A 22,323-nucleotide genomic window follows, 5' to 3' on the forward strand; every position below is an offset into this window, starting at 1 on the left:
GTGTTGTGATGATCTGGAGTGTGAACTTCTGTTGTAGGTAGAGATTGCAGTTAAAAATGTTCTAAATTGAAAACAAGGTGTGTTAATGCTGCTAAATTACCATCAAAATTGCTATATTGCAGAGACTCCTTAAAAAGGGGTGTAGGTGTGTTACATAAACCTGGGTCTCCATGCAATTTTTGATGGAGGAGAGGACATCTCTAACAGAGTTTCTCTTGCTGATCGTTTTGTGTTATAATAAAATAATATATATATATGGATATATATAAAATATATCTGGGGAGAGAAAACCAAGGAGAAAAAGGGTCTGGAGGAGGCTGTCTCCAGGTTCTGCCACCCAAAGGGTAGGGGTTTGTGTCTGAGGCCTGTGGTGGGGGAATTAATTTGTTTATCATGTGGTGGTGTAAGAGAGAAGTTTCAAAATTAACTCCAGTAATTGTTCCTCCTCTCAGTCTCACAATGCATTGTTAGCAGGTATCTCTGTAAATAAGATATCTTCCTTTTGTCAGCCTTTGCCTTCTTGGCATCCTTGGGTGCAGCCCCTGGCGTGACCTTCCGGAATTGTCCTCTAAAAATCAAGTTGCTTGTCTTGAACTGTAAATCTGTGCCTCTCCCAGGGTCTCCATTGTTTCCACTAGCTCCACATTCAGATTTCATCACTTGGTGTTGCAGCTATTGGAAGCAGCATCCCTTTTTCTGTGAGATTGTGCAGAGGATTACATGGATAACCTGCTGGATTGAGTGCAGGAATTCACTGGGGGAGGGCAGGAGGGGCAGCTGCCGAGCCTTTGAACTCCTCTGCTGGTATTTAATTATTTACCTTGGCTGGGAAGGCAGGAGCTGTTATCTGCAATCAGTCCAACAGATCTCAAAGCTGTGCTTGACAGCTACAGATGTGTTTCCAGTAGCTTGTGCTGAGTTTCTCTCAACTTTTTTCCCTGGGAAGGAGCGATATGACCTCAGGTACAGTGATGTAGCCAACACAGTTGGTGTGAGGTCCCAGGATGTATTTGACCTGCCTTTCTAAAGTGGCCAAGCAGTGTTCTCCTCTGCCTGCACTGCAGGTGGACTCAGGTTGGTGGGTGACCGCCTCTGGGTATGTCACAGTCCACCCTGTACCCAGAATTCTCCATGTGCTGATATCTGGAGAGGGGCTCTGTGTGATACCAACTTGCTCAGGGCTGGGAACTAGCTTTTGAAAAAAATAAACCACATCATTTTGGTGAGGAGAGCTTATCCTTGTGAGAAACACTTGTTCCTCAGCTCAGGGGAAGGCATCCTGGTGTGATGGATGTGTGATGCAAATACTCCAGTGCTCTCTTCTGCAGCCAGCCTGCTGCCTGCACCTTTTGATGTGTTTCTCAGAGCCCTGGAGCTTGAGAGAAAGTAGCTTTGAAACAGTCCTACTTCTTTATAAACATTCCAGAGAATGAAAAAAAAAATAGTTTTGTTCAAGTTCAAATTAAATATGACCTTTCTCCATGAAACAGCTGTTTCTCGTACTCAAGTTACCCTGAGTGTGAGATCAAGGAGCAATTTCTTGTGCTGGTGCTGTTTCCACCTCTGGCCAGCCACAGGGTCAGTGATGCTGAGCAGCACTTCTTGTGTGAAGCTGCAGATATTTTTGCTTCATAGCTCTCTAAACCACTTCACCCACAGCAGCAGCTGTTCTGGCCTTTTAAAGTCAAACTCTGAGGAGGGAAAAGCTTATTTTGGTTTGGTCTGTGTGTTTCAGAAACTTCTGATTTACAGATATGGGATTGTCCTACTGACTTAGGCAAGAGGTGGGAGTTACCACACATTTCTGGTTCTGGGATTCTGACACAGACAACCCAAACTTTCATGGGAACTAGCCTGGAAGGAAAAGGGCATTGAGTATCTCCAGTGTCTTAGAGATGGGGTGGGACCAAAAATAGGCTCAATTTAACAAGAACAGGCAAAACAGAAGATACTGGTTTGGGTCATCATTTTTTGCAATGGGGTTTGATATATGGCTATATAAAAGCTTTAACCACCCTTCTTAAAGATTGGACTGGATGGAGATCTTTTCCAATCTTAATTCTATTATTCTGTTCTATGATTCTTGGTGGGTTTTGGATATAAATGCGTGTTTTCTTTATCCAGCTTTTAATTCCCAGTCACTCTTTTTTAGGTCTCTATTTTTATGCCACAGAACATTCTTACAGTCTATTCCAAGCTTGTGCCTTTGCTTTATTTCTCCCTGTGACCTCTCCCCTCACAGAAGGGCTCCTGGCCGTGCTCAGCAGAGAAGAACTCGGTTTGTTTTCCCAGTTTCCCTTCCTGCTCTGTCCCTGCTGTGTGAGCAGCCGCCACTGAGGGGCAGCGCTGCCTGGGGAACAGCCGTGCTCCCGGGGGAGCTCCAAACCCACCGTGTCCTGTCCTCCCTGCTCCTTGAGCCTGGCTCCATCACCATCCAGGCATGGCATTCCTTTCTGCACCCTGCCTGGATTCTGTGTTTGGGTACCTGCTGACTATCGTGCCCACTGTGTGCAGCTCCAGGACAAGATATTGCCACTGCAATTCATGCTGGAAGGAGCTTTCCCTGCACTGATCTGTGAAGTTATCACCCCTCCTCCCTGTGCTGGCTGTTTGTACATCTCTAAAGAGGGGTCTCTTACCCAAATGGATTGTCTTGGGCTGGATTATAGCCTCTTTATCCCAGCTTAACATCTAGGAAATCCCAGGAACAGCCCTGAAGGAGTGTGTTCATGAGAGCTTATTCATGCTTAAAGGTTGTATTCATTAATTTAGCCACTTCTGCACCAATTTTTAGTCAAGTTCAGTGCAGTTTTGTGGGGAGGAAGATTCTGTGCTTCTTTGTTTTCCCATTAACTCATGTGGTTGGGCATTGCAGCTCTTTAATTAAAGCAGCACGGTATGGACTGGCCCCGAGGTGCTGTTCTGAGGCACTTGCATTCACATCTGCTTTGGGTAAAGCTCAGCCTGTTTGGGGTCAGCCTGTGCTGTTGCATGTCCGAGAGCAGGAGGAAGCAGCAAATCAATCACTGGGCTCTGTCCCGGGCTGCCTCCCCTCCCTGCTGCCAGCATCCCCGTGTGCCACGGGCTGGAGCGTGCACCTCGCCCTTCCTGGGGGATGCAGGGAACCACACAAGGGTTTCATTACCCAGCATATGGAGGGCTGAGGGGAGCTCAGGGGGCGGTGCCGACAGCCGGGGCTGTTGCCTGTTGTTGTTTAAGTGGAGTTTCCCCCACCCTCTCTGCGTTTTGCTCGATCAGTAAATGGCTCTGTGTAAACTCCTCCGGCACAAGCGGGCAGGCGGGAATGCCGTGGGCAGCCGGGCTGGGATCTGGGTGGATCATCTGATGTTTTTGTCCATGTGGCATTTGTTTAGGTTGCAATTGGGAAAAGTGACTTCTGTTACTGACTGGCCAAGAGAATGTGGAGACTGGCAAGGAAAAGTTGATTACTTGGGATTTTTGCCCCCCGTGATGAGTGGGATGGACTTTGGAGAGTTATTTTTGGTTGATGATAGGGTGAGGGGAAAAAAGTCTAGGCTGTGTTTAAAACTGTAGCATCCATTGGAAGTACCAGCAGAAGTGCTGAGGAACGTGGTAAATTTGTATAAAACATTCTCTGTCACCTTCATTAGGTGCTGGGACAATTAACAATGGTGTTGAAGGGTTGTGCAAAGTGTCCACCCTTGGCCAGGCTGGCCCTGAGCACAGAAAGCTGCACATGCAGCACTGACCCTGGGAACAAAGGATCCTCCTGAACCCAAACATGTTTGTGTTAATCCCGGCTGCTTCCTGGCGGGCAGCGGGAGGAAGTGGAGCCACTGCCTCCAACAGATGTACAGTGAGGAGATTACAGAGTGAGATTAAACACCCTCTCCATCACATCCTCCCTCGGCCAGCGCAGCAGTAATGGACTGTCCCAGGCTGCCTGCCAAGCTGGGGCAGATGTAACAGGCAGTAGATTCTGCATCTCCTGTCTCCATGCCTGGTTTGGAGCCGTTTCCTGATGCCAGGACTTGTTCAGCACCTGAAGCTGCCTTAGCTGTACCTGCATATGAGGAGGAGTGGGCTGGGTGGGAGAAGGCAGGAGAGAAACATGGAATTCACAGCATCCACAAATGATGCATTCAGCTGAAGTGCTGTTATAGCTAAAACACAAGTGCCCCTACCTGAGTACAGCAGGGTTTGCTAAGGGACCAAGTGCTGAAGAAGTTGGGAAGGATCTTTATTTTGGTGGACTGAGGTGCTTTTTGGCTACTGTGCTTTTAGAGTAGATGATTTCAGGGCAGGGAAGGACTTGCTCCCTCTTTCTGGGTTTAGGTGGTGCCTTATATTGCTGTAGCCAGTCTTGGTGCCTTGTGCTGCTCTTCCCGTGGAAATAATCCAGGTTGGTTGCAAAAATCAGCTGTTCCACTGCATGTTTAGGTTAATTAATGTGGTAATGGGACAGTATCTTCCATTAACAAACAAAGGAATGGTTCTGAAGGAAAAGAACACTTTGTGGAAATTGTAGAGTTCAGAATTGTCATTGTGTGAGATGTGCAAAACCCTCATCAGCCAAGTGGGTTGGGTTTGACTCAGTAGAAGTTTAAAAAGGTCAGTTTTCCTGGGCAAGGGCTGTGAGCTCAGTTGTGGTACTGGGGCAGTAGCTGCTGTCTGAACCATGGGCTGTGTGAAGGGATCAAACAATGTGCCATTGTTTTGGGGTAGAATAAGGGGGAAAATCCCAACAGGTTCTGCCAATGACACGTGTGTGGTGCAGTTGCCAAGCCTCCCATGGAGAGGACGTTGCTCAGCCAGAGGCAGCACCAGGTGACACTCGGGAGCTGGGAAGCCACAGCACTGTCCCTTCATGGGGTGCATTGGCACAGGCCCAGCTGCCTGTGGGTTTGCAGCTCCTTGAGGACAGCACAGCTTGGGAGGGATCCCAGAAATGTGCACAGCTGCAGTGGGACCTGCTGAGCCACACAGGGAACCGGATCCCTCCTGTGGTGCCATCCCAGGAATGCACAGGCCATGCTTCTTCCCTTTCTCCTTGCCTGCACAGAAATCCCTTTTCCTGAGTGCAGGAGACAACTGTTTGGCAAATAACAGCAGCCTGGGCTCCAGGGAGAGCATTGTTTCCAATAGCCACCGGGCTGGAGGCAGGAGCAGAAGGGAATGACTTGGGATGAGGGTCTAAGTGGCACCATCTGCTTCTGAAGGGCATCGTTTGGGCAGCAGAGGAGGCTCCTGGAGTTAAGTAATTGGGAATAGCAGGCTCCTGGCTGGAAAATGTGCCAGCCCTCCTGGCAAAAAGCTGTTAAATCTCTCTTGCTGGCACGTGGAAGCAGTTCTGTGTAACAGGGCTCCAAAGGCTCTTTTTAACCCTTGGTGTACATTAAAAAAAAAGGCAACCTGAGGCACTTTTGATCTTGGAATGGCATGTGGCCAGGTGTTGGGAATAAAGGGGAAGGTGGGTCCTCATGGAGGTATGTGAACAGCTCCCAGTCTGATCCTCCTGTGCTGCCAACAGCCAGATGTGGCCTGCCAAAAATGCACACAAAATGGTGCCTGTTTTAACAGCTTTAGCAGGAAAACACAGGGTGTGATGAATGATTCATGAGAATCAATAGAACCCGAGGCATTTACTGCCCCTAAAACCAGTGCCTGCCCGCCAAGGGGTGCATTTGCAAGGTGAGTGATCACAGAATGCTCTGCTGGCTTTTGGGATGCAGTCACAGCTCGCTGCAGCCCTCACCCCCTGTCTGCAGCCAGGCCCAGGAGCCTTTCATTCCCCAGATGAAAGCAGGAGCAGTTGGGCATCTCCCAGCGAGCACAGATACAAACAAGGCCCCATTTTGCATCCCCCCCTCCTAGGGTGGCTTCCTTGGAAGCTTTGGCCTCCATCCTGTTTGTCTGATTCACGATCAAAAGAGTGTTGCTGCCTACGTGTGTCTTGAAGCATTTTCTTCTTTCATATCTCACATAAATGGCCAGTTTCTTCATTAAAATGAAATGGAGGTAAATGAAATCAAGTAAGATCTGTCTCTGCAGTGGTTGTATTTTGCTGATAGTGAGACCAGGGCTGGGCAAAGCTCTTTTGGGACCTTTTCTGGTGTGCAGGGGAAAAGGATGCTGCATAGCCAGATGGGTTTTCCTGCCAGGGGGAAGGTTGGATCTAAGAGTCCAAGTCCCAGCCATCCTGAAGATGAAACAGTTGGATCATAAAACATGTATTTTTTTCAAGTCTGATCTGGATGTTTTTTAATCTTCCTCAAATTAAAGGAAAATCTCTTGTTTGACCCAAAACAAAATTGTTTTCTTTGGCCAGCCAACTAAAAAATCAGCTCTGTCCCCAGTGTCGGTCCAAGCTCCTTTCCTGATTGTGCCTCCACAGCAATCCTGCTCCATGCAACTTTACCAGTCCTGGATTAGAGCCTTGTTGCTAAAGAATTTGCAGGAACAAGAGAGTTCAGCTACTTGCTCTAAGTTTAGTCCAACTCTTCTGGTTAAGTTTGTAAATATTTGTTCATATCCTACCTCGGTTTTATGGACGTTTGTCCAGATTCTATTTTTCAGCTGTTTAATCATTTCTTTTGTGACATTTTCCAAAACAATATATATATGTTTGCTTGTGTGCCTGGTGAAGCTGAGGTTTTGATGTAACTGCGAAGTTTCCATCAATGGTGGAATTAGAAGCCCTTTATGTGAAAATGAAGGATTTTGGTTAGGAAACAGATGAACTTGATGTCCTTTGCCACCCCATTTTTACCTTTGCAGCCTCCTCTGGGTTGTGACTGGTGAGCCTGGTAGCTGTCCCATGAGGTTTAGGTGATTAGGATTTATGAGTTTATTTTATTTTTTTTCTTGTGCCTTGGGAAGACCTTTGGCTCCCATTATCTGTGGTCTTTGGTCTCTTATGGAGGACAAACCTGCAGACCACTGTACCATCCTGCCAGCCCCACCCTCACCTGAGAACCTGCAGCTTGATGGGGAATTTTTTACAGTTCTTAAAGCTGTTAGTGGTGTGCTGGGTGGGTTTTTTTCCTTCCTTTAATGTTTGTTATCCTCCTCAGGAGACGTGTCGGAAGTGCCAGGGGCTGTGGAAGGAGCACATGAATCTCACCTGTGAGCAGCTGGCTGAGAAGGATGACATCAAATACAGGACATCCATGTAAGTGAGAGGGGAAAACAGGGAGGTGGATGAGCTGGCACTCACAGCACACTGTCCCTCAGTCCTGGGGATGGCAGAGCTGAGGGGTCAGACAGCTCCCAGGATGGGATTTCTGTCTGTGAAAGACACTTGGCAGCAGCTCCAGCTGGTAATTTGAGAACGTGGGAAAGCTGTCACCAGCCCAGCCTGCTCCTCTGGCTGGCCCAGTGTCTGCAGGCTGGCACCTGGTCCTTCTCCGAGGTGAGAAACCCCCATTAGCATCGCTGGGGGGAGAAAGAAGGGAGGTGGAGGCAGAGGAGTGGATTGAGTCACAGTAGGTCATTACTGGCCTTTGAAAATCTGCAGTGGAGACTGCACTGTTTGCTCAGCTGCTGCTTTGTGGGAGAGGATGTGTTTTCCTCCAGAAGCTTTTGCCTGTTTCTAACCAGTTTGTAGGAATTGTTACAAAGTGCAGTCACATTTTGAAATATGCAGATGTAAATCTTGACTGTTACCCTAAAATCTTTTGCAGTTTGATTTCCCTCCTATCTACAGTAAATGACAAAATCTTTTGCCTTCAGGAAACGAGGGAATTTTCATCCATGGAGCTAAATGTCTGGTGCAGTCAAGTGGGACTTGCCCACATTGCCCCATCCCTTCCTCTCTGGTTTAGTCTGTCTGGCTTGAGTAGAGGTTGTAAAGCTCCACCACTGGGATTTGAATGATTCTTGCTTGCTCATCCCACAGTCCTTAATTCAGAAAAAAATCTTTACAGATTTTATATTACTTTTTTTTCTCTGCTGATCCTTTCCCTGTAGGAAAAAGGGATGAGAGAGAGGAGGAATGAGTTGTCATGTCCCTAATAAGGAAAAAATAGCAGTTTCAAAACCTTCAGCAGATTGTGTCTGTGGATAGATGAGTCTAACTGCCTGATACAATAAAAACTTCCTTTTGAAGCCCTGCATAAGGAAAGGGAAGCCCAGCTGGAGTTCAGGCTAAACTTCCTGCCTTGCTCAAAGTTTCCAAAAAAAAATCTGCATTGACAGCATCCTGTTGAGTGGCAGAGGGAAGAGCAGCTGCAGCTCCAAGGAGAGTCACTCTCAAGTTGTGTTTTTGTGCCTATTCTTAGCACATCTCCACATGCCTGGGTGCAGGTCATGCTGGCTGTAACTCTGTGGGAACCTTGGGTGTCTGCAAGGCTGGGAAATTCCCACCTCACCATTCCCTGCTCCTCTGGTTGTGCTGATGGAGCAGTTTGTGGCGCTCTGCTGTAGTCCTCAAAAATACTTCCCTGCCATCTCCCAGACATTTGTTAGCTTTGCAGATGCTGAAGCAGCTGGGTGGAGATGCCTGGCTAAGGATGATCCTTCCCCAGTGCCAGAAGAATTGTGCTTCCCTCCATGCAAACACGCTGGCTTTGCTCTGCTGTCATCAAATTTCACTTCTAGGTTGTGAATTAAAGTGTAACATGATCTCCAGCGGTCAGAAAATGGGCCCTCAGGATGATAATTTATATTCTGAAGTCTTTTAATTAAATGACCGAGCCTTTCTTCATTTCTGTGCCAAAATAGTCTTGCTGTGAGCTGAGCCTTGCTGGAGTATGTGTCACTGCCAGGGTGTCCCTTGGGAACAGGGATTGAGCTTTGTCCTGGATTCCCACTTGTGCTCTGGTAGATGAAAACCCTTTTCTTAAACCTAAAGCAATAACCTCTGCAAAATGTATGTAGGGAATCTTAGAGAAAAGATAACACCTCTGTGGGGAAATGTGATTATTTTTCAGTTACTGATTTAAATTTAACAAACACTAAGTGAATCTGGAGCATAGCAGCCAGGCTTGGAAGATAAATACATGGTCATGGCAACTTTGTAGCCAGAGCAACAGGCAAACATAAAAGCTAGAGGTGACAGCCAAATGTTTGCTTTTCCTGAACTTTATCTCCTTGGCTGTATTTTCCTTCAGCCAGCTCAAGCATCCATGTACCCTTTGGCTCTTGAACTTGCATCTCAAATTCCTCCCAAGCCAGAGGCTGGTGCTTTGGCTCTCGTGGAAACCAGGATCAGGGCTGCAGCATGCAGCCAGTGATTGACTTTTTTTCACTGATTTTGTTCTTGAGTTGTCATGGGCTGGCTCCAAGTGGAGCTGAGCCCAGACCTTCTTGGAACAGCAGCGGGCTTGGGGATGGAATCGGAGCAGAGAGGAGGGGGTTAAAGCCTTGCTGGGGAGGTGTAAAAGTCATTTTATCACAGGCTGGTGAGTGCAAACACCCCTTTGCTAATTGTCCCTGGTCTTGCAGAGAGGAGAAGATGACAGCTGCCCGGATTAGGAAGTGCCACAAGTGTGGGACAGGCCTGATCAAGTCGGAGGGCTGTAACCGCATGTCGTGCCGCTGCGGCGCCCAGATGTGCTACCTCTGCCGGGCTGCCATCAACGGCTACGACCACTTCTGCCAGCACCCCCGCTCCCCTGGGGCACCCTGCCAGGACTGTGCCAAGTGCTCCCTCTGGACAGACCCCACAGTAAGTAACAAAAGAGTTTTGTCAATGATTCTCACCCCAGTTTCAATCAGCACCCACACCGCGCTTTGCAATACGCACATTCCACTGGGGGAAATGGTTTTAGTCAGCTCAACTTTCACCTTTCCCAAGGCAGCTAAAACACCACACTGGGATCCTGCAACAGCACAGAGTCACATCTGACCACAGCTTGGGAGGAGCTGGTGTTGCTTTAGGGAAAATCAGCTCCTTTCACATGAGGGCTGGGAGTGCTCTGAGTGCTGTTCTGGAGAGTGAGGCTGGTGGGGAGCAATGCTGGCACCAGGCACAGCAGCCAGCTTTGGGATTATTGGGACTCACTCCTACTTTTGCAGCTGAGATAATATTGGCATGGCTTGGCATTTGGAGGCAAGGAGAATTGTGGTTTTGGTGCCCAGATGATCTGACTGCGGGCTGTCAATCCTGTCACAGAGATGGACCCATCAGAAAAGTGCCTGCAAGCCCAGAGTTGTAGTTGGGTCCATTGTCAGGGCTGTTGTCAACAGCTGCAGAGGGAGAGCTGAAGTGTGGAGTGAGCTGTAGTAATTTAATACAGTTCCTATCTGTGACAGGCTTGGGAAAACTTGCTGCAGCAAGTAAGTCTCTGTAGATAGAGGTCTTCAGTACTGTAAATCCAGGAGTGTTGGAAGGAGCTGGAGTTGAATTTCCTGATTTTAGCAAAGCCGTAGAGAAACATGAACGTGGATCTGCCTTCCCAGGGCTGGCCTGAACTTCCTTTTTCCTAATGGTTCTTTGTCTTGGGTTTCTGCAGCTTTCCAGGCTGTTCCCAGCCCCCCTGTCTGCAGGGAATGTGCACAATCCTGCATCTGCACAGAGTCAGGGAAAATCCACTCTAAATCTCTCCTTTCTACCTCCAGGCTCTTGGGGATCTCCCAGCAATGTCACAACCAGCATAAGCTTCCAAGTCTTTTGCTTGCCTGCTTTTATTCCCTGAATTATCCTGTCAGTGTGAGCTGTTAAACTACACACAGCCTCCTCCTTGCAGGCACCCCTGGAGCATTTCTGACACCTGGTTCTGAGTTTCTGGGATTGCTGTCCCACTCCTTTTCCAGCAGGATGTGATTTGGGGCTCAGCAGTGCTGGCATCCGTTGTTCCTGCCAGGCTGCTGATTGTGCTGGGGGATGGCATTTGTTCAGAGCCAGAGAAAACATGAGGCCTCTCAAAAAAGCTCGTACTGTACTTCCAAATAAATAAATAAATAAATAAGCAGCACAAAGAGGCCACTGTCACCAGGCCCTTTCCACCTCTCTAATTAACCAATGTTGTGGCAAAGAAAAATTTCCCACTGTCAGCACAGAGCTGGCACTGCCTGCTCTTTTATTATTTAATTCTTTTTGGGATGATGGAGTGCTGGTGGGATGGGGAGGTGAAGCTGGGTGGCTGTCCTTGCTGCAGTGCTAAGAGTAACGCAGAACTCAACTGCTGGCTTGAAGCTGCAATGATGGTACCTGTGTGGATGGTCCTCCCTCATAAGGGGCTGGGGACACCAACCCAACCCCTCCAGGGTGATCTCTGCTCTCATATGGGATGTGGAGACAAGAGTTAGCCTGGTAGATGTAAAGAGGAAAATGGAATTTGAGTCTTGGCATGGAGATTTGAAAGAGCAAAAGACCGTTGCATCAGTAGTGTTCTGTCCTTTGCCAGGGATAAGGTCCATCAAAGGCATGGCTTTGAAAGATCTGGTTTGAGTCTAAATCCCTATTATTTACAGCAAAATTCAGGTTTCTTTATAATAAGGAACCTTTGTTCTTTTCCAAATGTTTAATGTTTTCCCAGTCTGAAACAGTTCTTGTGAAAGTATAAGTAAACCTATTCATTAGCTTGGGTTAAAAACAAATTAAAAGCAGTCCTCTAGGAATGGCAGCATCTGTTAGTCTTTGTCTCAAATGATCTTGAGAGAGTAAAGCAGAGGCTTCAAAATTTCCCATAATTAAAGGTTAGTTAAGATTTTGCCCCTAAGCTGTAATCAGGCTGGAGTCTGATTTAAAAGTATCAGTGCAATATTTGCTGGTTCTGAGACAAGCTGCAGTCCTGCTGTGGTGAGCAGCTTCCAGGGGGGCCAGGCAGGAATTGTTTAATCCCTGCATTTCCTCTGGAGCTAACTGGTGCCCTGCACCCCTGCAGGAGGTGCCAGGAGCCCTTCCCGGGGAGCTGCTTGGCCAAAAGTCCTCATGTCCCCCCATCCATGTGGGCTCTGCTCTGCAGGAGAGGCTGATGCAACATTGCCAGAGACAAAGCTCAGGAGGGAGCAGTGGGAATAAAGCTGTTAGAAAGCATCCAGAGAGATGGTGCAGGGCCTTGAGGGGAAGCTGTCTGAGGAGTGGCTGAGGCTATTTGGTTTGTTCAGCTGAGGGGAGATTGACTGGGGGCTGCAGCTCCAATCTCTGCTCCCTGTGAGCAGGGACAGGACCCAAGGGAACATCTGGAGCTGTGCCAGGGAGGGTTAGGTTGGATATCAAGAGAAGGTTCTTTCCCCAGAGGGTGCTGGGGCACTGGAGAGGCTCCCCAGGGAATGGGCACAGCCCCAAGGCTGCCACAGCTCCAGGAGCGTTTGGACATCACCAGGCACAGGGAGGGATTGTTGGGTCTGTGTAGAGCCACATGTTGGACTTGATGATCTTTGTGGATCCCTCCCAGCTCAGGACACTTTATGGTTCTACAAATTGGCTCTGGGATGCAGGGGCTGTGTTTGCCCTGATTTCTAAACATCTGTAGCAAACCTAAGGCTGCTTGTGTGCATTTCATCCAGTTTTACAAATCCTGGGATGCAATGGGATTAATGCATTCTGGTAAACCAGGTTCTGCTCTCAAATGTATTATTTTGAATTTAATACTCATCTTTGGGCTCTCAGTAATATTGCACAGAGGCTTTTTTTGGCTTTAAAGTTTTAAGATGTTTTCAGTAAACTCTTAAAACCCTCCCAAAGGCCCATAGTTAAAGTTCAAAGCAGAAAACTAATCATCATGAGGTGTTTGCAATTATCCCCCCTTCTGGTGTCATAAAAAGATGATGTTGAGAGAAGACTCTGTAAAACTTCAAATGCATGAAGGAAATGCATGAAGTGCACAGTGCTGCCTTTAGGATTTGGAAGGGGAGGGGTGGGGGAAGCTCCCCTAAATTTAGGATGTGGAGTTTGTGGTGGGCTTGGGGTTTTTTTAACTGCTATAAAATGCCTCAATCATAAGCATATGGTTCATCCAGGGGAATTCACACAAAGATATGGAATGCCTGTTGCTAAAATAACTCTGCATTTCTTGAACTCCAGCGTGTGCTTGGTCCCCGTGCTGGCCCCCCTTTTCCTGCAGCGCTGCGGATGCCCTGTTCCAGTTAGAGCACAGGCTGCTTTTATCCCTGCTTCCTGCTGCATGGAGCAGCACCCAGAGACAGCCCAGGCCTGTTCTTGCTCAGCCTCTCTGCAGCTGATCTGGGAATGATTTGAAACAAAACCCCTCAGTCCTTTGGAAGCCTCCGTCGTGAAAAATCATTTCGAGTTTATTAGGAACGGCTGCGGCCACACGTACGTGGAAAAAAGAAAGCAGTAAAGAGGCAGAAAGGGGAGGCAGTGGTGCTGAAGCACTTTGTGAAGTAGGGGAGGAGTTGCAGAGCCCAGAAATAGGCACCAGGACTCTTGTTTTCCCTCTTTTCAGGAGGCGGCAGCCGCTTCCCGGTGACACTTAATAATTAAAGATAACGAGAAGCGCAGGAGATAAAAACAGAGCTTTCAAAAGCTCCCTGGCTGGCACTTTTGTTCTGGGCAGAGGAGGTTTTATTTGGGGGGAGGTTGTCTCTGTGTGACTTGCTGAGCTTTTATCTCCTTTGCTGCTGTATTTTCTCATTCCCAAGGGCAGTTTGTTTCTCCAGCAGCTCTTTCTGCCTGTGGCAGGGCCCTGTGTGGATGTGGGTGAGGTGTCTGTGCAGCAGCATTGTTGGATCAGGCCTCCCTGCCATGAAAAGGTGCCTCTCTTAGCAACCCAGCCCTGCTCCTCACTAATCCATCCCCAGACCAAGCCCTCTGTGCTGCTGTGATTGGCTCCGTGCTCGCTGCATTCCGTGGATTCAATGGCAGAGGGCTGAAAGGAAAAGCTTCCTCTCCATGCCATGCTGAGAGCCTTTCCCAGGTGGGGGATGGCAAGGGCAGGCTCCCACACTGGCCAGGGATCAGATTTGTTTTCCTTGGCTACAGCATGGGATGCACAGAGCATCCCACTGCTGGGTGTGGGGCAAAGCTTGGTGCTGTTTTGTGCCTTGAAAGCACAGCTCCTGCTAATGACCATGTCTGCTTTCTGCAGATAAAAAGGGTGAATGCATCTCAGAAATCCTTTGCATTTTCCTCTTGGCCACCTCCCTTCTCCCGTGATGCAGCAGAGTGTGGGGAAGGGCCACGTTGTAGCATTGCCCTGCATTTCCTCTCTGGCAGAAAAGCCAAATTACATCTTTGCTCACAAAAGCTGCCCAGTGCTGAGGAACCCCCCCCAGGGTTGGGAGGTTGAATTTTTTCCTTTTTTCTTCTTTATTTCTTTGATTTTTTTTGTCTTGCTGTAGGCAAGGCAGCTGACAGGAAGATGACTGTTAACTTGACAAGATAAATGCCTTCAATCCACACAGCCTGTGAACAGGCCATTAAAATTATAATCTAATCCTTTTTTAGGGGACTTGAATCCGCTCAGGGAAATGGACACAAGAAGCTTTTGAAATCCTTCTGCCTCCACCCCATGTGATGTTAAAAGGTTTCTCACCACAAAACCAGCCATAAGTGTGCTAATGAAATCTTAATTTTCGGTGTGGGTGCTTTACCCCTCGATGAATCTGTCATCTTTCTAATTACTGTGGTATGAAAAAACAGCCTTTGCTTCCAAAGAATTAGAAGTGTTTTGTAAGATTCACTAAAATAGCACCAGGACTTGTTTGTTGGTTGTTTTTTTTTAATTCTGACCTACACAATATGTATTAGGCAGAACTTGTGGCATCAGCTTTCTTTAAGAACATCCTAAAATTATCTTGCTGTTTACATATCATCAATTCTTTTGTTCCATCTGGGATGTGGATCTTTCCTAATTACTGCAGGTATTGAACTGTGCTGTGTATTCATCAGTTGCCAAATTTAATGTCAGCCTCTTAATGTGCGGTGGTTTTTTTTTGTTCTTGTGATATTAATGGATACCAGTCTTGCAGAAATACTGGTAAAAAAAAAAAAAAATCCAAGCTAAGTCTTGGTATGTGAGATTAAGTGTAAGCACTTCTTAACCTTCCAGTGGGAAAATACACTTTTATCAGCAGAGAAGCAACAGGGCTGATAAGTTCTGTTCTTGGAGATGGGTTTGTTGTGGCTCTTCTGTGATTTGTGGTTTCAGAGCTTGTCAGGAACTCCTCATCCTGACCCAGGTCTGCTCCTGGCAGGTTTTTGCACCCAGGGTGTGCTGTGAGCTCTTGAAACCCCTGAGGAGATGGAGCTGAGTGGGGTCTGTGGTTGCTGCACTTTGGGGATGTGTTTTATGCTGTGCTGGGGCTCTGGGGTCGGTGTGGAGCTCTGGCAGATGGGTTTGCTGCTCCCAGGAGCTCTGGGAGCTGCACTAATCAATCCAGCAGCACCTTGGGCCAGTGCAGCTGCCTGCAGCCCCGGGGCAGATGGATGTGTCCAGCCCATCACAGGGAGGTCAGCTGCAGTTTAATCTGATAGGCTGCAGAAGGGTCTGGGAAAGCTTTTGTGTGTCCAGTTTTGTGCAGGACTGACCAGAGCTGCAGCATCAGGGGTGGTGACAGGAAGGGGAAGCACCACTTGACAGGATTAACCATAGATTTTTGTTGGAAAGGACTTCAAAGCTCATCTTGTTCCACCTCCTGCCATGGGCAGGAACTCCTTCCACTACCCCAGATTGCTCCAAACCCTGTCCAACCTGGCCTTGGGCACTGCCAGGGATGGGGCAGCCACAGCTTCTCTGGGCAGCTGTGCCAGGGCCTCCCAGGGAAGAGTTTACTCTGTAATCACAGATTTAGACTAAAGTAAAAGCATTTTGTTAAGTTGAAGGACACATTTGTAGGCTTTAAGGTTTATTCTTTGTGTGAGGAAAGGAGATACTGAGTGATCTTGCTCAGCTGAGCTTAAAATATATTTCTTGTCACATAAACCTTCAGGTGCATCTCCAGTAATAAAATGAAATGGGAGTGGTGGCTCTACCCATTTTCAACAGCATTGCAAAATATAGTCTGAGAAGGAAAAAAAAAAAAAATCAAGTCTTAAAGCTTGAAACCAAGCTTTGAGAGTGCTGCTGGGGCAGCTAAAGAGCAGGGGGTGTTTGGCTGCCTGTGGAGCATGCCCAGGTGGTTTTCCAGCCAGGAATACTGATATTTGGGGGGTAGTTAGGCATTCCATGTAGGCTCAGAAGAGATAGATAGGCTGTAATTAACAGCCCATGCAAGCAGCCTGCTAGGGAAAGAAAAAAACAAAAAAAAGCATGTCCTGGAAAGTCTTAATTTTTAACCATCTACTCAGAGAATAATAAAAGGGAGGGAAGTATTGAGTTTTTGGCTTTCTGCACATTAAGATAACTTCAGTCTCCCAGGGAAACCTTATCTGCTGGTGGAGGAGGGGATTTCTCCACAAGCTTCCCAGGCTGTGCATGTGCAGCACTGTCAGCTGGGGACTGGGGAGCTTAAAATCATCTCAGTGTAGCTGCATGCACAATGCACATTTTGGATTTAGTTCCAGAGCACTCTTCAAAATAAGAGATTTTTCACGTTAAGAGTGTTCAGGAAGAAATTTATGTGTTTTGGCAGTACTGAAATTAGGGTGACTAAAACAAGCAGAGTCTTGTGCTTTGTGGAGTCCTTGGGGCTCAGGGTTCCAAACACTGTCCTGGAGGTTTGGCTGCTCTCCCTGAAATCCCCAGGTTTGGTTTCATCCCCACAGACATGCAGAAACTCACCTGAGGCTTCATTGCATCGTTGGATCTTACTGAGGCTCCTTTGAGTTAAGAGAGCTTAAGGTGATGAGAGGCAGCAGGACAAATTGAATTTCTGGCTTGTTCTTGCCTTCTCAGTGAGCAGCAGCCCTGAATATTCTTGCTATAACCTCTAGACAGACATTAAAGAAACATATTTCGATTTATGCCCTTCTTAGAGTTACAGATAAGATCTAAATGGCACCATTTAGCTACTAGAGCCAGGATTTAAGTTGTGTTAATTCCAGCTGTTGGGCCAAAAACTCTACAAGTGCTAGGATAATGTAAATATTTAATAGACTATTGCCATTAAAAAGATTAACAGCTCTTCAGAGGGGTGGAGCTGGGTCGCTGTTCTCTGGTTTCCATCAAGTCAATGAATTTTAGTGCTGATCTCCCTGGAAAGCTGATCCAGGCATCTTGGTCATACTCCATAGAGTGCAGGTTATTTGTACTGCTGCAGTTCCCATCACAGCTTTGCTTTTGGGTAAATCTAGGCCAGCCCCAAATGAGGACAATTCAGCCAAATTAATCTGTTTTGGTGAAAATGTGCTGAAAAGAAAAGCAGCATTGAGAGAACAGAGAGCTACTGCAGCAGGAACTCTCCCACTGATTGTTGGTATTCCTTGATTTCTAGGAAGATGATGAGAAGATAATTCATGAGATTCAGAAGGAGGCCGAAGAGGAGCAAAGGAAGAAGAATGGGGGTAAGTCACTGTTGGGATCACACTGAGGATGGATGATGGGGCAGCACAGGGCTCCCAGCTGCTGATGGATCTCTGGACCTGCACTGGGCTCTGTTCTCCTGGGAGCTGCTCTGTTTTTAAAGTGCTGTTGCACAAATTTTTGCTGGGATTGTGAGCAAGCACAAGATTTGTGTCCAGCTCTCATGTGGCACCAGCGTTGTGGCTGTCTCTGCTTGGCAAAGTAGCTGAGGAGCATCAAAACCTCTAAGCTGTGGTGTTGGGGGGCACAGGGGCTGCCCCACGTCCCACAGCAGGAAATGCTCCTTTTTGTGGGGTGGTGGTGGTGAAAGCAGCCAGGCTGGAGAGCTCATGGGGCTCATCAGGCAGTGATGCTGTGCGCTGTGCTTGGAATGGGACTGATGGTGGTGGTGGGGCGCCGGGCCGCTCTGTGGGGCGCTGAGCTCATGGGTGGGGTGAGGAGCCGCTCTGTGAGGTGACAAGATCATGGGTGGGGCACCGGGCCGCTCTGTGGGGTGCTGAGTGCTCTGTGGGGCGCTGAGCTCATGGATGGGCTGCTCTGTGGAGCGCTGAGCCGCTCTGTGGGGTGCTGAGCTCATGGGTGGGGTGAGGAGCCGTTCTGTGAGGTGACAAGCTCATGGGTGGGGCACCGGGCCGCTCTGTGGGGTGAGGAGCTGCTCTGTGGGGTGCTGAGCTCATGGATGGGGCGCCAGGCCGCTCTGTAGGGCAATGAGCTCATGAGTGGGACAATGAGCCGCTCTGTGGGGCGTTGGGCCGCTCTGTGTCTGTGGGGTCACTGCTCTTTGCTCTCCCCCTGTGCAGAGAACAGCTTCAAGCGCATCGGCCCTCCCGTGGAGAAGCCCGTGGAGAAGATCCAGAGGATGGAGGCCATCCCCAGGCCGGTGCCCCAGAACTTCCACCAGCCCCGGATGCCCCCGTACCCCTTCGTGCACCCCCCGTTCCCCCTGCCCCCCGTGCGGCCCCTGTACAACAACATCCCCCTCAACATCGGCCCCATCCCTGCCCCCTACGTGCCCCCCCTGCCCAACATGAGGGTGAACTTTGATTTCCCCCAGATCAACGTGCAGCTGGAGCACAACCTGCCTATGCACTTTGGGCCTCAGCCCCGGCACCGCTTCTGACCTGCCCCACAGCACAGGGCAAAGCCACCCCTTCATGTCACCCCCTCCCCACTCCAGCCCCTCTGGGGTCTAGCCAGCAGCCAGGGGACTCAGTGTCCCTGTGCTGCCCCCTCTCTAGGGCTTCTCCAAATCTCTGCAATCCAACATTTCAACCTGTGCTGCAACAGGGTTTGGTGCTACATTTCCCAGGGGTGGAGTTCCCCCCCAGATGTTTTGTTTTGACAAAGCCTGTTCAGGCAGCTGTTGGGAGGAAAAGAGAGGCTTTGTAGGACACAGGGATACAGCTGTTCCTTGGGGAATTCCCAGAAATCCTGCCTTCCTGCTGGCCAGAGCAGCAAAGTGAGCCTTGGAGGAAGGGAGGAGACACTTGGCATCTGAGTGAGCATAAAACCTTCAGGAGTGAGGTAACAGGAGGCAGCTGCCCCAGCCTGCTGCCTGTGCTGAGGCTCAGGGCTGGGGTTCCTGTGTTCTCCAGCATCCCTGTATCCTGTTGGCACCTCCCAGCAGAAATAAATTGTTCAAAAGCAAGTCCATGTAGCATTTTTAGTGTGCCTCACTCTCCAAGCAGAGCCAGGGGCTGCAGCAGCTGTCCCACTGCTCAGGGCTTGGTAGGAAGCCCACAGCCATGTTCTGTTTGGGGGTGTTAGGAAGTGGCAGGAGATTTGGGCACCCAAATCTTTGGCTGGATTGAACTTGCCCCCTTTGAAGGGCTCAGTTTTCCCCCCTAAAGGTGTGTGCCCCTCAAACGTGGCCTTTGCTTTGCTGTTCTCATCTGGCATCCCAAACCTCCCCCAGATTCTGGCAGCAGTGCTCAGGCAGCTGTGGAACCACCTGGAGCCAAAGCTGTGCCCTTACTGCAAAAACTGCCTGGGAGACACCCAGACAGACGTGCAGGCAGTGATGTGTCCTGTGGAAGGAAAATTGGGAATGTTCCCTGGAGCTGCCACGAGCTGGGAGCCCCTGTACCCAAACCCTCACACCCAATGGGCAGCTGGGGCCTCATGCTGCAGGAAGCTGGCTGCTTCCACAGCACCAAATAACTCCTGGAAATGTGTGTGTCAGCTTAATTGGCTTTGGAAAAGTGTGTTAAAAGTTAAACCTGAGTATTGCTGGGCTTGGAAAGTGAGGGAAAAGCAAAACTTCCTTGTGAGAGGTGGGGGTGCAGTGCTGGGCTGTGGGAGGAGGGTGGCACGAAGCCCTTTCTCCACATCCTTTGGCTGTGCTGCCTGGTACAGGCCCCATCTAGAAAAGAAAATGGTTGGAGTGGAAAAAAACCCTCTTCCCAGGAATGTTGGGCTGGCTTCTAGCAGCCCATTTGTGCTGTTGTTCTCCACATGTTTTGTTCTGGCCTTCATCCTGTTCTGTCCTTCTGGGAGCTCTCTGGGTGCATCTCCCCTCCTGTCATTCCCCCCTGTATTGCAGCATCCAGGTGTTTTGTGGGTTTCTTTGTGTTTTTCAGGTGAAATTCCCTGTCTCCACCTCGCAGCTTCTGCCAAAGCCCCAGTGCAGCACAGGGAGCCCTGGGGTGTGCAGGGGGCACAGGGTGTCAGTGGGATGCTCCTGACAGGGCCTGGCACAGCATTTGGGGACTGCTCTCCCAGGCTGGAGGATTTCCCTGCCTTTTGGAGCTGAGTGCTTTTCCCATTGCCTGTGGGTCAGACATTCCCTGTGGAGCTCTCTGGCTCCTCTGTGCCGTGGCCTCTCCAGCATTAATAACCAACTGTTCTTCCCTTGCTGCTGGAATTTTCTATTTTGAATTGGTTTATTCCTGGCAGGGGTGTGGGGGCTGCAGGAGCTCTGTCACTTGCTGCTCAGCTGGGCTCTGACTCTGACCAGGTTTAAATCCTGCCTTGCACCACTGATTCCTGCAGCAGACAGGAGCAGGAATCCTGTAGGGCTTGGAGAGGGAGAGCTTTGTCACAGCAGCTGCTGGAAAACACACCCAGGGCAGAGTGGTGCCTTCCCTCGTGCAAAGGGAATCCTGTTTGCTCATTAGCTGAGGTTTGTGGGCTCAGGGGCTGGTTTGGATGAGCCCTCCAGGCTCTCCAAGGCATTTTCCCTTCCTGGTGGGTGCAGGAGGGATCAGGCAGTGGCCCAAACTAAGAAGGACATAGGGTGGTCATCCAGCAAAAAATGGAGTTGCAGGGATGTGTGGGTATGGAGAGCTGAGCCTTGGCAGAGGGAAGGGTGGGTGTGGAGCAGAGGGGCTGCAGAGGTGGCACAGAGGTGGCACGGGGAGGTTGGTGGCTGTGATCCATCAGGGTCACTGCTGCCATGGTCCTGGAGGAGCCTGGAGGATACAGAGGGAAGGGAAGGGAGGGTTCCCTGCCAGAGCCAAGGGGTTGTTATTTGTGTCCAAGAGGGGATCAATCAGTGCCTGGGCTGTGGTGTGCAGGTACACCATGCCCACCACACCCAGCACTGCCCCTCTCCCCAGAGAAACACCCAAAACCTTGCAGCCCAAGCACGCGGCTGCTTCTCCCCTCTAACCCAGGAGATCTCAAGTTGTTTCTGAATCTGTGTTGATTTATTAAAAAAAAAATATATATAAAAAGCCCAAAACTTAATGAGCCACCCAATCCAGCCTTGAGCTGGTTTCTAACTCCTGCATCCCACTTTCCCTCTTGTCCCAGTCTTTGGAATTGTTTAAAGGTTTTGAAGGCAATGAGGAGGTTGCTGTGCCCAGGCTGATCCCATAACAGGTACTTCTTACAGCTAATTGCAGTGTCCCATTTACTTGCCTTAAAGGTGGAGAGAGAAACTTAGTATTTGCACTTAGCAAAACGTTGTATTAAAAGAAAAAAAAGACCTGTAAAGATGTGCATGTTCTGCAACTTTGCATAACAATAGCTGAAAATAAATAGGTGGTTTATTAAAAAAAAAAAAGGAGAAAAAAACCAAAAAATATTTTTCTTTACATTCTGGTAGTAAACAGTTCTAATATTCTGTGTGTAAAAAGTTCCTGTATTATATTGTAATTTGAATTTTTGTAAATAAATTTGTGCACTCTGGCTTTTCACCTCTGTGCTTTCCTTACAGCCATGACCTTGTTCTCCCATCCTGCCTGTGCTGTGGAAACTGCCCAGGTCTAAAGCAAAACCCCAACTGATCCTCCTGGAACAGCTGAACGTGCTCCCTGTGCTCCCAAGGAAAAACTGGATGGGATAGAAAATGGTTTCCAGTCACTCCTTTAAATGGAAACCAGGATGGGGGGAAGGCTGAGGGGATTTCCCCTCTTGCTGGAGTCTGGTGAATGATGGTAAATGCAGAATCCAGCCTGGAGGGGAAAAAAAGGAAATGTGTGCTGGCAGCTGGGGAGAGGGGAAGGGGGAGAGTCCTCCTGCAGCTCCAGAGCCCTGCCCTGGGTGGGCACCCCCTGGCAGAGCTGCTGCCCTGGCTGGGGGTCACAGCCTGGTGTCACAGATGTCACAGTGAGGCCATCAGAGCTGCTCAGCATTTCCTGCACTGCCCTGGTTTCTCCCTGTTTATGGTCAGGACTGCACATCCTTCCTTCCTTCCTTCCTTCCTTCCTTTGACCCTTGCAGGGCTCACCCCCCCAATCTGATGGTGAAGGTCCCTCTGGGCAATGCCATCCCCCTGGGGTGTGTACCTGGGGGGTGCTGAACAGCCCCCCTATCCCAAAGTTTGCTTTTTCCAATCAGTTTCACATTTCCCAAGGCAGACAGGAGCCCGTGGGTGCCCAGCCAGGCTGTGGTGAGGGGCAGGGAAGCTCTGGCTGCTCTCAGTGCAGGTCTGGAGGTGTTGGTTGAGTTTCAGGGCTGCTTTCAGTTGTCCTGGGAGGGCTGGGGGCACATCTTGGCTCCAGGATGTGAGTTGGGCTGGGCTCCCCTT

At 49.1% G+C, this 22,323-nt stretch overlaps 1 protein-coding gene across 2 annotated transcripts in view; it reads left to right on the plus strand.

Annotated features, from left to right (window-relative positions):
- RNF216 (ring finger protein 216) overlaps window positions 1-21,490 on the plus strand; it is a 75,671-nt gene extending 54,181 nt beyond the window's left edge. For both annotated transcript variants that reach the window (XM_059484455.1, XM_059484454.1), the window contains 4 exons: window positions 7,056-7,153; window positions 9,427-9,649; window positions 17,263-17,332; window positions 18,152-21,490. In XM_059484455.1, coding sequence (XP_059340438.1) covers window positions 7,056-7,153; window positions 9,427-9,649; window positions 17,263-17,332; window positions 18,152-18,471 — 711 coding nt within the window. In that variant the 3' untranslated portion in view covers window positions 18,472-21,490. The remainder of the gene's footprint in view (window positions 1-7,055; window positions 7,154-9,426; window positions 9,650-17,262; window positions 17,333-18,151) is intronic.
- Window positions 21,491-22,323: the final 833 nt, after the last annotated feature.

The sequence above is a fragment of the Ammospiza nelsoni genome, chromosome 17, assembly GCF_027579445.1.
Source record: "Ammospiza nelsoni isolate bAmmNel1 chromosome 17, bAmmNel1.pri, whole genome shotgun sequence".
Taxonomy (NCBI): domain Eukaryota; kingdom Metazoa; phylum Chordata; class Aves; order Passeriformes; family Passerellidae; genus Ammospiza; species Ammospiza nelsoni.